Source organism: Sinocyclocheilus rhinocerous, unplaced genomic scaffold, assembly GCF_001515625.1.
Source record: "Sinocyclocheilus rhinocerous isolate Xijiao unplaced genomic scaffold, SAMN03320098_v1.1 scaffold5484, whole genome shotgun sequence".
Lineage (NCBI taxonomy): Eukaryota > Metazoa > Chordata > Actinopteri > Cypriniformes > Cyprinidae > Sinocyclocheilus > Sinocyclocheilus rhinocerous.
The window spans coordinates 13,589-28,686 of NW_015627741.1; the positions used below are offsets into that span (position 1 = coordinate 13,589).

The window sequence follows — 15,098 nt, forward strand, 5'->3', positions numbered from 1 at the left end:
CAAGGAGTTGAGTTTGCAGCTTTAGCTATACGGAGTAAACACAAGACTAGATAATGATCTGAGATATAATCACTCTGCTGCAGAATTTTAACGCCATTGACATCAATTCCATGTAATAGTATTAAATTATAATTTAAAGTATGATTATGACAATGAGTAGGTCCTGACATGTGTTGTCTAACCCCAATAGAGTGCAGAATGTCTATAAATGCTGATCCCAATGCATCTTTTTCATTAACAACATGGATTTTAAAATCACCAACAATTGAGGCTTTATCTACAGCCAGCACTAACGAAAATCAGCAAATTCTTTGATAAAGTCTGAATGGTGCCCTGGTGGTCTGTATACAGTAGCCAGTACAAACATCACAGGGGATTTATCATTCACACTTATTACTCTAGATAATGTTATATGAAGCACCAATTCAAGCGAATTATACTTGAAACCAGACCTCTGAGAAATCATGAAAATATTACTATAAATTGTAGCAAGAACCGATAGTTTAGTTAGTTTGATTTTTAATTAAGTTATATTTTAGCAATTTAAACTATATATATATATATATATATATAATATTGTATTGAATTCTATATTAATGCACTAATTTCTGATACTTTTTTTTCAGGATTCTTTGATGGATAGAAAGTTCAAGCGAATATGTAAAAATACCTTTAAAATCTGAAAGCCTTTGCTGTCACTTTTGATCAATGTACTGCATCCTTGCTCAGTAAATGTATAATATATATGCAAAATCTTACTCACCCAAACTTTTGAACAGTGCATAATTATGTATTTATTTATACATATATACAGAAAACAGTATAAACAGTGGCCACAGTATATACAGGTTTCAAGTAAAATATTCCTGAAAGAGGTGTGTGTGTGTGTGTGTGTGTGTGTGTGTGTGTGTGAAAGAGGGTGTGTGGATAAGTCTATTTTTTTTAAATATTGTGACTGGAGCAACATGAATATCTTCTCTGTCAAATGGGATTTCTTTCTTTGAGTTATATGTTGTTGTGGAGGCCAATCTAAACCGATCAATGATTCACCAGTATTGAGAATAAAGCTCTCACTGTATTCATACAAACACATTTTTTAAGGTACAGGTTTATGAAGATTGTGATTTGGCTTAGAACAGCAGGACAGTTGGAGGAAATGCACATACTTGTGGTTTGAGACGAGTGACATGTCATGTGAATCTGAGTAGGCGCGCACAGAGGCCATGCTGTTTGTGTTTGCATGTGTGCGCCAAGCCCTCGCTAAGTGCCGCCCTTATTGCATTAGAGAGAAAGATGCCACAGTTTGAAAAAAAAATTATATCCAATCATTAACCTCATTCCTCTCTCTCTCCCTCCCTCTGTTTCTCTCCCGTTTCTCTCTCATTCTCTCCCACTACCTCTTTACAGTCTCACCGCACGATATACAAGTCCACCAGGTCACAGTGGAATAGCAGCCCCTCAGAAGAAAAACACAAGGTAGAGTCTTCAACTGTATCTGCCTGCTCTCGCTCTGTTCTGCGACCTGAAACTCTCCGCAGACCTTCAGGCTAGAGACTGGGAAAGCCAATCTACTTATGTTAAAAGCTGTAGCAACAGATCTGGGTGATGGAAGTGGTATATGATAGAAATGCTTGCTGATGGTGTCCGTTCAACTTTCAAATTCAACTTTAGTCTGGCTTTTTCACATTTCAAAAATCTTTCTGGAGCTTTTCTGAGGGTTTTGAACTGAATAGCTTGGTTGATTCAAGATGAACGGATGCAGAAAGTGCTGGATGAAACCTAGATCTTGAATGCGGTTTATTTCTGAGGTTTTTGCCGTTTCAAGCTCCAGGCAGCAGTTGTTTGGCCCTGAAAGCATTTGCTTCATCTCAGAGCTGGTGGGAAGCTTTGTGCTGGCAAAGCATTTCAAGCAGCCCCTGGCCAAACTATGTGAGATATGTGATGGACACTATGTATGATATAGTGCTTACTCCACTGACAGCCTGATGGGTAGGGTTCGACAGACAGCATTATTTGCTCAAAGACAACATGTGCCTGCAGTTTTCTTTGAAGTATCTGAGATCTGGGCTCTTCTCTCAAAGCACTGATATACAAATGTTAGGAGTAGACATTCATTTGGTCAGTGACCTGAATTGTTTTTTCATACTAGACTCTGGTCTCATCCTAAGTTCAGATGTAATGTATACTTTATTATGTAGATGTTTAGATGCAGCATAAAGATGCAGAGAGGCGTTCACACCTAATATTATCAGTGGGCTGCACAACTGGCCATAACTTTTTTGGAAATCGGATCAGAAATTAGATTTATTGGTGGTTGCAAGTGAGAATGCCTGGGTTAGAGGCACCAGAAAACAGATAAATCTTATATCAAAAATCTTCAGAGTAAACCGTAAAAATTGATGAATTGTTAATGGCATTTTTTTTAGACACTTTTTTCTCCCAGATGACTTCACTATACACTGCCATTCAAAAGTTGGGGTCAGTTCAGAAATTAAAACCTTTATTCAGCAAGGAGGCATTAACTTGACTGAAAGTGAAATTAAAGACATTTATAATGTTACAAAAAAAAATGTAGCTCTTTTGAACTCTTAGAATTCATCAAAGAATCCTAAAAAGACAGCAAAACTGTTTTCAACATTGATAATAATAAGAAATGTTTATTGTGCACCAAATCAGCAGATTAGAATGATTTCTGAAGGATCATGCGACACTGAAGACTGGAGTAATGGCTTTGATGCTTGGATGGCTGTGGGTTCACAAATGAATGATCACTAATTAAGGAATTTAAGACACGTTTTTAATTATAGTTAATTAATATTTAATATATTCCAGTGATAGGATGGTGGGTTCTATTCAATTTTATCATTTATGAATAAATCAGTTTTTTAATTAGTGTTCATTTAATTTCAGCAATATCATGTATTTATTTCTCATTAAATTGAATTGACATGAGGCTTCAAAGGCCACTAATACACATATACATTTACACAAAAAAAATACACACTCCTGTTTGTTTCTTCAGAGATATGCATACGAAACTCTATGTCTGAGGCCTAATTGATCAATTCAACACATAATTATTGTGCAGTAATTTTGGTTAGATAGAACATTGTAATAACCTTTAATCTTGTTTCTTAAGAAGGAAAGCAGGATAGATAATAATGCATAATATTAGATGTCCTCTAGAATCCAAAACTGTCAGTTATATTCAGTCTACTTCAATTGGAAAGAAGAGATGACAGAAGCAGTCTTATTTGATCCTTAAACATCCTGCTCTACATTTTAATAGGCATAATTTGAAAGATTTTGTCTTCCATAAGGCCTTTTTATGCATGCAGGACACAGATTGGATAAGATGTGAAGCGTTATTAAAATTCAGTGATTATTCAAAAGTTGAGATGTTTCACAGTTGAACTCCGGTTTTCATCTGAGCCCCATTGACACTTTAATTATTACCCTAAAATAAACAAGAACAGATCCAAAGACCTGGTCTTGGAGCTGACCACCTCAGATTCAGACTTTAAAGCAGAATATATGTCTGTGCCACCAGTGTCATCAAACAAACGGTAAAAAAAAAGAACATTTCAAGTATTTCTGCTTCCCTTTTATTGGTCAAATTAACATATAGTCCCACCCCCAACTCATGCCATTGGTTGAGCCAGTGTGTTGCTGTGTCGGCTTGGTTGGGATGCTCAAAAAGAGCAATGCTTTGAAAGTGTCATGGATTTTTCAGGCAAATCAACCTATAAATGTCATACTTGTCTCTGAATATAAGTCGGGGTAGAATAAAGTCTTTTAGCACAGAAAAAAATTATACACCACAGCTTTAATTCAGGTCTATTTTAGCAACGTTCTCTGTCTTCAGATGCCTGGTAAGCACTAAATGTATCCTCTACAGGCATATTTGTGTTTGTGAATGTATACATGATACATATTTATGCAAATCATAGTGTAAGGAACATTTCAAGACCAAATTAGAAAACCAAATGTCTAATAAATGCTGATGTCAGATGTTGCCTGCATCTTTGAACCAGACCAAACTGAATCTGCTCACTTTTGATGTTTTCACTGTAAATTTAGCGGAAAAATCTGCAGAATTCTGCAGATTTTAACATGATAAAATGTGTTACATTCAGCTGAGAGTAACGCAGTCTTACTGATAGATAAAAGCATGATGAAATTAGTCAGAATATTTAATAAACAAACACACAAAGCGCAGCAGGATTCTGCAGCACTCTCTAAGAACACAGATTCTGTGTGGGCCTGCTAAAACTAAAACGTCTAACGTCTAAATGACTTCCATTCAGACCCCGACCTCAATTGAGACACTGATATCCATCCCAATTTTCACCAAAATAACCTGTTTGAGAAAAATCATCAGATATGCTTTATCAGAGCTTGCATATTATGGTGGTCTGCACAACAGGTTAATGGGGAAAAGCAGAAGTGCCTGATGAGAAATAAGCGAGTGATGAAGCAGTGTCATTAGAGGCTTGATGAGACATGCACCTGAACTGCCTGAATCATCGTTCTCAAATCCATCATTTCTCGGAAAGCTATTTGCTCTGATTCTGTGTGATAAGACTTTTCAAAACATTTGATCAGTGATGAGAATTTCAAATGATGATGGGAATTTCAGATATATAAAATATAACTAGGTCTTTATTAGATCATCAGTTTGATTTGTTAAAATCAATTGGCTATTGGCATAATCAGATTGGAGTAAGGTGAAACAACTCTGTTTGGTGTGAAATTGAATCAGCTGTAAGAAACAGAGTCAATGTCAAAGAATGTTAACTTGCTGCTGTTTTGTTCCCCCGCAACATGTTTATGAGCCGTTGTTAGGCTGATGTGTCACAAGGTCATGCTTACCAATTAAAAACTGGCACTCGTGAGTCATTAACAAGCTTTGTTCACAATTAAATCATCAATATTATGAATACAGCATAAGACAATGCAAAGAAACACACACACACACACTTCAGGCAAGATTTATTGCAGATTTTAGAGCAATTAAGAGATGTCTATTGTGTTGTCATTTTGAAAAATTAGCTGTTTTAGAAGACACTAGTCAAATCATTATGTTAAATGTTATTCATGTATTGGCTTGTATGTTTCACTGTCGAACAAGTGAGTGTGTTTTCTGTCAAAAGGCATTACCAGAGCTCTAATTTTCCAAGCTGAATATATATGACTACCCTCTATTTTAAGTAAATATTCACAATATTTAATGTCTTTACAGCTGATGAAGAATAAATTCTTAAGTAAATAAATAAATCAATAAGTACATAAATAAATACAATTTCACATTGCTCCTTTCTGTAAGGTCAAATGTGTCCACAGAAGGAAGTAATGAATGAATGAATAGATTAATGAATTATTAGATACTCCATAGTTTTTTATTAATATTTTAAATGTTTTTAGTTTTATATTTTCTTTTAGTTTTAGTAATTTTGTTGAATTTTGTCATTTTTATTTTTAGGTTTTTATATTTCTGTATAATATTTGATATTTGAATATATATGATTTTTATGGTTTTAGTTTTAGTTAACTATAATAACCCAGGTGGTCTGTATGTGTGTCTATCAGAGATATAATGTAAGCTCGCACAGTTCATATCTAATAAAGTCCTGTGATTGAAACCCAAACTAATGAGTATGTGTGTTGTGTGTTACAGGTTACCAGGTCTCTCCAAAGTCCCCGCTGCAGGCAGCGGCAGTAGCAGTAGTAAAGCCCACGGATCCTCAAACCTGAACCGAAGGAGCCAGAGCTTCAACAGTATTGACAAGAGCAAACCACTGCAATATGCTAGCGGCAACGACAGAGGTGAGCAATAAACAGAATCTTAATGTTTAAATCAAGGTGTCTGCATATTACTCAAATGAAACAGCAACAACTATATCCTGTTATCCACTAGATGGTGCCACTATCACAGGAACAATAGCGCTGTGGCACAGGGCAGGATGCTCTGAGGTGGTTCCCTCATGCATTTATTATTACATTTTCATAATGACATAAATCTGTGGAAAAACACAATTTCCTGGGAAATTAAAGTATAATATTGCACTGTGGTTCCTCTCTGGTGTGTTATTCACATCTGAAACGGTGATCTGCCATCGGCTTTCACTGTCCTCCTCCAATATATTTGGAGATGACGTTCATGTTATATTTCTACTTCTTCCACATAACCAGCCTATTCAGAGTTCACTTCAGATTTCATCTTCCTGTCAGAGCCAGCCTATTCAGAGTTCACTTCAGATTTCATCTTCCTGTCAGAGCCGAACCATCATTCAAAGTTGACTTCATAAAACCACATGGCTATTTAGCCACCAGTGTGTAAATCTCCACAGGTTTGAAGTTGGTTACTTCATAAATCTGCACTAGACCTGATGGAGTGTGTCGATTGAAGTCGGGTTGGGAGTTCACAGACGTGTGACCCGTATTTCTCCCCTGGTTCACCCCTCACAGCAAGGATCCGTGGCGATCAGTGAACAAAACGTAACCGATTTCCCTCCCAGACTGTTTGTTTTGGCTGTACTGCCCAGTTAGATTTATACCGGACTTTAGCACAGATGCTGGTGTTCCCAGACACTGGTTATGGAGAGGGCAAGACAGTACACACAAAGCCAGACAGAGGGTCTCACATGGCAGACGGGAGCTTTGATGAATCAGAGAGTCCTAATATGCAACGTCTCTCTCGAAACCTATTCCTGCCCTTTTCCATCGGGCCTAACATTACTCAAAACCTTGATTTACAGGGCTACTGCGCTAATACTTCCACAGATGAGAAAAGCAAACTCCCATCTGCCTTTTTTCCCTCATCTTCCGTTTTCCTCTGTCCAAAACGTCTGCCGCACTGGAGAAACTATGGGAGGGGCTGGTAGGGAGAGAATAGAGCTCTGTTCCAAAACCTAGTGAGCTGCCTACCTAGCATTTCAAGGCATCGTAGGTGTTCAGTTGACACAAAAGCTGTTCCAAGCAGTAGGCAGAAAAATTATTTTGTGTGAGATACAATGTTTTGGCCAAATTCGAAAGGTGCGATCACAGTGAAATTTTGCAGGCAAAACAGGTCAGTTGTATATTGTTGATGGTGTAGCGATGTATGAAGCAAAATTCACACATGAGTAGCTTTCAAACCAATCATCTTTCTGTTGGTCGACATGGTTAATCTGTGACCAACTTGAACCCATTGCCAAATCTGCAGGAAGAAATCCATCGCCCTCGTTCAACATTGAACATTGTGTGGATTTCTACCAAAGTGACTGAATTTTGCCTACAAAAACAACAATAAATGTGATTGCACATTAAGGCAGTATCACATGTTCTGTATCCTTCATAGGAGAGGCTATCCCAGAATGCATTTCTGCAATCATGACTTTTGTTGCACTTTACAGTTAAAAGAGACAGTTAAACATCCAAAATGTTAGCTGTAGGAATAGAAGTCCCGCCGTACAGTTAAAAGAGCAAATCACCTGTTTGTTTTCAAATCACCAATTTTCATGATACGATTGTTGTAGAATTTTATTCATGATTTGAAACGTGCTGTTAAAGCATAATTTCTAACAACAGTTATTTAGATTTCAGGCTGTCCCTGTTTAAATAGATCAGGGATTTACACATTTTTGTCAGCCAAATTCCTTTGACCTAGAATATTTTTTGAAGTAAATATTTCAATAATTTAACAACACATTCACATGTTCACGGTTCTTTAATTATTGTATCAACTTTGTTAGCTTAGCCACATGCTAATATCTAAATTGTGAATTGAGTCTCATTTGTGCTTCATGCTGCCTACACAGAATGTTCAAAATCAGTCACTTTTGGAGTTTCATGACAGTAAGGATGCTGCCTTTGTAGCCCACTAGGCAGCTCACTAGGTTTTGGAACAGAGTTAGCATGTAGTCTTTCATTTTATGGCAGGCTTGAATACAAATTTCATAATCCTGAGTTTGACCTTTAACTGATTTAATCCTTAACCTCAAATCTGTCAGCACCCTGTGTTACCATCACCTACGTATTTCAGCACAAAGCCTCTCTGTGGACGCAAATCTCACACTGTTTATAAGCCCTGTGCCAAGGTAGTGAGCACAAACATTTGCATGTTAAATAGTCTTGTATAACAAAGCTAATTTCACCATTCACACAGGCTGCTGGAGTGAATCAGCATGTTTGCTAGCATTAGCTCAGTCCAGGAGGCTTTCAAAAGCACTGTGTCCAATTCCTGGATTAGTTTGAAGGAAATCAGTGTTGTTTGGTACATTCATTGAACTTTTGGCATAGCTTCATACAGTAGCACCTGTGACGAAGATGGGAGAGATATATCAGAACTGGGCAGAAGAGATAACAATGAGAGCCAGAGGCAAAGAAAATGACTAATGCAGTCCATTCTGGATTAGACAAGGGTGGATTAAGATGGAAAATCTTCAATGCCATGTTTGTCATCACACCTGTTAATGTGTTTGTTTTGAAATGTGTGTGGCATCCTATCAGACTTCCCAGAACAAAGTGGTATTTCACTTTCAACATATAAAGTGGTGTGGAGAAAAGGGTAGCTATGGTAACCGTGTTTCGATGGTCTGGTGTGTGTATGTGTGTGAGAGAGGCTGTTATTTAAGCTGCTATTATCTCCAAAGACGGGGTTAATTTAGCTGACACATGCACTGAAGCCGGATCCACGTAGCGCTCATTCACAGTCCAATCACTATTCACTCTACTAGATTTTCAATGGAACCAAATGAAGTCCCATCTATTCCTCTCTTCCTTTGTGTTTAGAATTTTTCAAGTTACGGGCAGCCTGAGTTGCTGTAAGATTAAGTAGATTTACTTGTATTTTGTTATGTTGCACGGCAGCAGAAGCATTGATGTGTAACTTATGTCCTCATGTATATTTTATCTGTCTGTCTGTCTGTCTGTCTGTCTTTAGTGTAAATGATTATTTTTCACTTTCTTTCCTTTTGACATTATTTTTTATTACAGTTAAACACATTTATGACTCAAATTCACATTGCCTTATTGTGTCTGAATGTTTTTTTTTTTTTTTCTTTTTTTTTTTTTTTGAATTTTCATAATTCTCAGTTTGGATTCTCATTAAATTCGCATTACTGCAATATACCAATTTTTTATATTATAGTAATTAGAATTAGAGCAGAAATTATTATATGAAATTATAATGTCACATTGCAGATTTGTTTATTTATTTTTAGAATTTTATTTTAAATAAAAATAAAAGATTATGCTAGTTGCATGAGATTCGCCCTTAAACTGTAAAACATTCTGAGCATTAGCATTCCCCTTACAAAGAAGTACTGGAGACAATGCCATGGTACATTGGTGAAATTAGATAGTAGTACCATGGTATTTTGGTATGTACCATGGTACTGTTTGATTACTGTATTCATATGCATTGTATTTACAAGGTACTCAAAACAATATCATACATAACTTTTTTGTCAGTAATGTATAATCCACTGAGACCTAGTCAAAGCAATTCAATTTATATACACTACAATTGTAAAGCATTTTGAGTCTCGGCCCTGAGCTTAGCAATTGGAAGTTGTCGTCACTGGACTGATAGTCAAGGCCCAGACAAGTTGTAATTTAAAGGATTTCTGCATTGTCATGCTCTCAAAGGCTTGATAAATCTATGTTTCCCCCACATTAAAATGATCTACTTATATTGGATTAAGTATGTTTATATATGTTATCATGTGAGCCGTGTTGATTTCTCACAAAATGTCACTGCATTTACAAAGAACAAGAGGGTATCTGGCAACAACAAAGTATTTGAAATCCCACAAAATCAACTTAGGATCCAATTTTCTGCCTGAGTGCATCGCCGCATTGCTTGGGATTTGAGTATGCGTTGGGATTGCAGAGTAAAGATTTGGATTGAGCACTATCTATTCCTCATGTGTTTGTGGGACGCTTTGCCTTCCCACAATATCTTTCCACTTATGCTAATATTTGATTATTGTGGTAGTCATAATTTTCCTCCTTGCCAAATACAAAGTTTGTATTGCTTCTAGGGTGTAGTTATATCAGTCTAACATATGTGTCCACTGTTTGGTCTGTTTCTCTGACATAGAGTCGGTGAAGGGCATTCCTCTGCCAGGCAGCATGAACGGCAGTGGCTCGGTGCCCTCCAGCACCAGCGGGCAGCAGCTGGCCTCTGCCATCCCCTCTCCCACTGCTGCAAAGACCTGGCGAAGCAAATCCATGAACATGAAGCACAGTGCCACCTCGTCTATGCTGGCCACCAAGCCACCCAGCCCAACCGCTTCCCCATCCCCTCCCTCGTCATCCGATCGCCTCCGGCCCCCAATCACAGACTCCTCCAAATCAGCCCCCGGAAACCAGCGCTCCATGTTGGAGAAATTCCGGCTCATCAACCCTAGATCCGCATCCAGAACCTCACCCTCAGTGGCTGAAATGGCTCTCCAGGAGGAGGACGACTTGTCGGAGTTTGGAGATGAGGGGACCTGCAGTCCCACACCACCCTGCGGGATCTCAAAACAGCAGGGGAAGTCCCCCGCATCCTCCTCTGCACCCCCAAACAAGACCAACAACTGCAAGAACCACAACAGTAAGTCCTTGCCACAGCCCAAAGACAAAGAGGACAAGAACAAGACCAAGAGCAAAGCAAGCACGCCACCCAAGGAGGAGCCAGTGATAGTGGAGCCCTCTAAGAAAGGCTCCAAGATTGCCAGCCTCATCCCCAAAGGAAGCAAAACTTCTGCAGCCTCTGTGAAGAAAGAAAGTGCAATCCCTGCCTCCAGCAGCATCCCCAAGCCTGGTCTGAAGGCTCCAACAGCAACCGCCAAGCCTGCAGCAAGCCAATCCAGTGTACCTGCAACTAGTGTACCTGCTACAGGTGGTGAGAAAACCAAACTTAGTAAAGGTGGTCAGTCTATATATATGCAGAGATCTTTGGGAGGATATGAGAATCGGAAGACCAGCATGGTGTCATCAACCAGTACCTCAGCACTTTCTGGATCCGCCACATCTGGACTGGGTGGTGGAGGAGCTTTAGGAGGTAATGGGACAGTACAACTTCCCCAGCAGCAACAACACAACCATCCCAACACGGCAACTGTCGCCCCCTTCATGTATCGGTGAGTGATTCTTAAATGCAAATGCATATGATTGTTGCATTTTCAGATATCTTGCTTTGCATATTGTGAATGATGGTTGCTGAAGTTGTGGGTTGCAGCTTAATGATTACAGATCTGGATCTGTCATGTTCAATCACAGAAAAGTACGTTAGATCCCACTTCTGTTGCTTAACATTTATCATTGCGCCCTAGCAAGATAATTAATGGCGGGTGGGCTTTCCTTGTCATCCGTGTACTTCGTCCCTTTGGATAAAATTATTTCTGAGCTAAAGTTTTTGGACAGAAATCCCTCAGATGCCAGCTGGTCATTCTTCAACCTTGCTATGTCCTCATCATAGACCCAGCTGACTTCTAGTCCTAGCAGGGCTACTGGGGTCTATATGTCCAATGACGCTTAGAGACTTAAAAGGGCAAGACTCAGACAAACAGACAGATCTGGGTTCCTGGGTTCTATTCTGGGTTGTGAAATCATTATCCATGAGACAGCAGGACCATGTCTCTGTAATTACCCTCAATAGACAGGCAAAGATGAAACCCTCATCCCCAGGAGGTCCAGAATAATTACCTCATCTTTTACTTATTCTGCACACCACTAACCAGGCAGATACCTTAAATAATCTCTGATACCAAATGTAGCGGGTGTAACCAAATGTAACAATTCATAATCACTAATCATAAAGATACACCATAAATAATACAGGAAAAAAATATACATTTTGTTTATAAGTGGAAAGTCATTTCTGCATGATAGATCTAGAAAGAAATTAATGTTTTAGAGGTGGCCTGGTGGGAAGTGCACATGCTCCGACATGTTGCACAGTGATGTTTCTATGCAGGCAACCCGGGTTTCAGTCATTTTCGAATCAATAATTTCTTCACTCTGCTGTCACTTTGAAGGCAGAACGGGAAATTTGGAGGATGTCTTGTTAAATCTGACTGTGGGGGGTGATGTTAACAGAATTGATCCTTTTCAGTATAGACTGTCTAGACAAGAGTCCTTCTTTGACCAGGCGAAGTGAGACCCTGCTTACACACAGAGACTGGCAGAGCATCATGAAGCATCGTTAATTACAGGCAAATATATGTTGAACCAGCAATCTATCTATAGATTATCAAACCAGCTTTTAGATGCACAAACACACACCCACTGATCATCTGTCCCTTGTATCACCTATCCAATCACGCAATGCTTTGTAATAAAAAGCAGCGGGTAAATGTCTCATCTTGACAGTATTATTAGCCCAAGTGGGAACCGCTGAGCTGTTTGCCAGACCGCCTCGTTTAAGGGGCGTGGCCTCCCTCAGTCCTCACCAAGAGACTGATGAGGGTGAATAGATAGGTTATAGTGGAGGAAGAGGACGTGGGATCAGAAAAGAGAATATGTGATTGATGGGCAGAGGGCATTCATAACAGTTTGAGTCAGCTTATTAAAGAGACAGCGAGTGCTAATGGGCCTGTGATAGACAAAAAAAAATGACATAAAAGACGAAGATGAGAGTGTTGAAAATGAGTCAAAGGGTTTTGTCCTTGAGTGATTGTGTATGTTCAGTAGCTGGTTTAATCCTTTGCTTGAAAATAGAGCTCTCAAACCCAGTAACCCTTGACATATCTGCACAAACTGAACCTTAAGAGTTTAACAGTTCTCATAAAAACACACTTACCTCCTTACCGGCCTGCCACAGGTTCATTATTCACAGGAAGACGATGGCATTTTCTTAAAGCTGTGTTTGGCATTCTCGGTGCCGTCTCATAAGGATTATAACCTAAAGTCTTTATGGAATTTTAAACTGGAGCCCTTATCACACTCCTCTCCACCACTGCAGATCTTCCTCTCGAGAGCTTTGCTTGACACTTTAAAACCGGCAGGGCTGCGACAGCACTCAACGGGTGTGCGAGACGACATGGTTATCATGCTCCTAGAACTACACCTAGGGTCAAACCTTTTGGCATGCTTGACAAGGGCAAGTGAGTTGAGGATGTTGCATTACCAGCCTCAGAACTGTATTTTTGTATAATTGTTTAATTTTAATTATATATTCACTACTGTTCGAAGGTTTTGGGTCGGTAAGAATTTTTTATGTTTTTGAAAGAAGTCTCTTATCAAGGCTGCACATAATTTATTAAAAATAGAGTAGAAATAACAATATTGTGATTTAAATTACCCTTTTTCTATTTGAATATATTTTAGAATGTAATTTATTCCTGTGATTGCAAAGCTTAATTTTCAGCAGCTCATCTTTTGTGATATTATAAAGGTATTTACTGGCATTGACCAATTTAATGTGTCTTTGCTGAATAAAAGTAAGCATACAAAAAAATTACAAATGAATTAATTAATTAATTGCAATAGTAGTGTTTACCATTGCCACTATTTAAATAAAAATGTATATTTTCTACCATGTTGTCTGCTGTCTTCATAAGAAGCAAACTTCCAAGAGAGCAAAAATAAATAAACAACAACAATAATAAAATGCAAGATGTCAGCTTGAGATCATTTTCATTTCTGTACTACAATTTTAAAAAATTAGGTTTATTTATGTATTTATTTATTACATTAAATAAATGGGCACAAAAATACAGCACACAGATTTATCAGGCTATTCAGTATTTTTCTGTATTAAATACAATATAATATTTTTTTGTAGGATTTACTTATCCTAGTATATACTGCCACCAAAGATAAAGCAGTCTAATTTTGCAGCCTGCTGTTTGAGCCTTTATGTTGGGAGTGATGATTCCTAAAAATGCTGTCTAGGTGGGTAGCTCACGTGGGTTTGGAAGAGAGCTTTTGTATTTTTCTTCCACTGGCATGAAAACAGTGGGTTGACCACCCGTCCACTGCCCCTCCTCACATCAACACTCTCAGCTTCAGTGATGTTGCTTGAAAACTATATTAAAAAAGACTAAACAACGTGTCTACTGCCCATAACGTGTGTTTTTAGTTGACCTTCTGTTGAATACGTCTGTTTTGTTTTATGCAGTTTCATAATTTAATGAGTTCATTCAGCTCAACAAGCCCTGAAGTTACCTGACAGTTTAAGCCCTCTTGCTTTCTGCATCATTTGCTTATTTACAGGCAGAGTTTGTGTGAATTATGAGTGTGTGTGTGTGTGTGTGTGCGTGTGTGTGTGAGTATTTGTTTTCACAGGTAATGCAATGTCTCAATGGCATGAGTGTGGAACACATGGTGAAACTACCAGTGTGACATGCCACTGAAATATTTGGCTGGTGAATTGCATGTGTGTGACTGTGTGTGTGAGAGGGAGAGAGAGGGAATGTTTATCTGGGCGAGTGCAGGTGTCCTGGGATGACCTTGTTGTAGGTGTGGTTGTTATGCATATACCCAGTTTTTCTGAACAGCATTGTGTTTGCAAGTGTTTTCCAGGTTTTGGTATATTTTTGGGGAACAGGTGTCCTCACAATGACAAACCTATTGTCAAACCTATAAAACCCTATAAGGAAAACCGCTACATAAAGTCACTAATCTATGACTTATTCCATAGTTAAAATGCTTTTATTTTCTTTTAGGGTTAGTCTGTAGTAGTATGGTTAGTCTATAGTACCTAGCATTAATTTTAAAATTACACAATTATATTTTTAGTGGTAGTTAGTTATAAATAATTATATTTAATTCAGTAATAATAATAATAATAATAATATGTAATAAACTATTTTATATATTATAATAGTTTAACCTTTTTACATCTATATACATATATAATTTATACACAAAATATATATATATATATATATATATATATATATAATTTTTGCTTTGTTTAAATTGAAATACTAACATAACTAAATAAACTAAAAACTAAAACTTAATAAAAAAACTGTACAGGCATATAACAAAATCTAATAAAAATAACAAAAACACACAACAAAATTACTAAAACTAACAAAATTTAAAATGGAAACAGAAAATATAAAAAATAGAATCTAGTTCAAAATATAATAAAAATCTATAATAGTATATCAATGTTA

At 37.8% G+C, this 15,098-nt stretch overlaps 1 protein-coding gene across 1 annotated transcript in view; it reads left to right on the forward strand.

Moving 5' to 3' along the window:
• Positions 1 to 1,369: 1,369 nt before the first annotated feature.
• LOC107734454 (neuron navigator 3-like) overlaps positions 1,370 to 15,098 on the forward strand; it is a gene marked incomplete at its 5' end in the record, with an annotated part of 75,796 nt that continues 62,067 nt past the window's right edge. The window contains 3 exons of the mRNA XM_016546426.1: positions 1,370 to 1,476; positions 5,678 to 5,826; positions 10,085 to 11,111. Coding sequence (XP_016401912.1) covers positions 1,370 to 1,476; positions 5,678 to 5,826; positions 10,085 to 11,111 — 1,283 coding nt within the window. The remainder of the gene's footprint in view (positions 1,477 to 5,677; positions 5,827 to 10,084; positions 11,112 to 15,098) is intronic.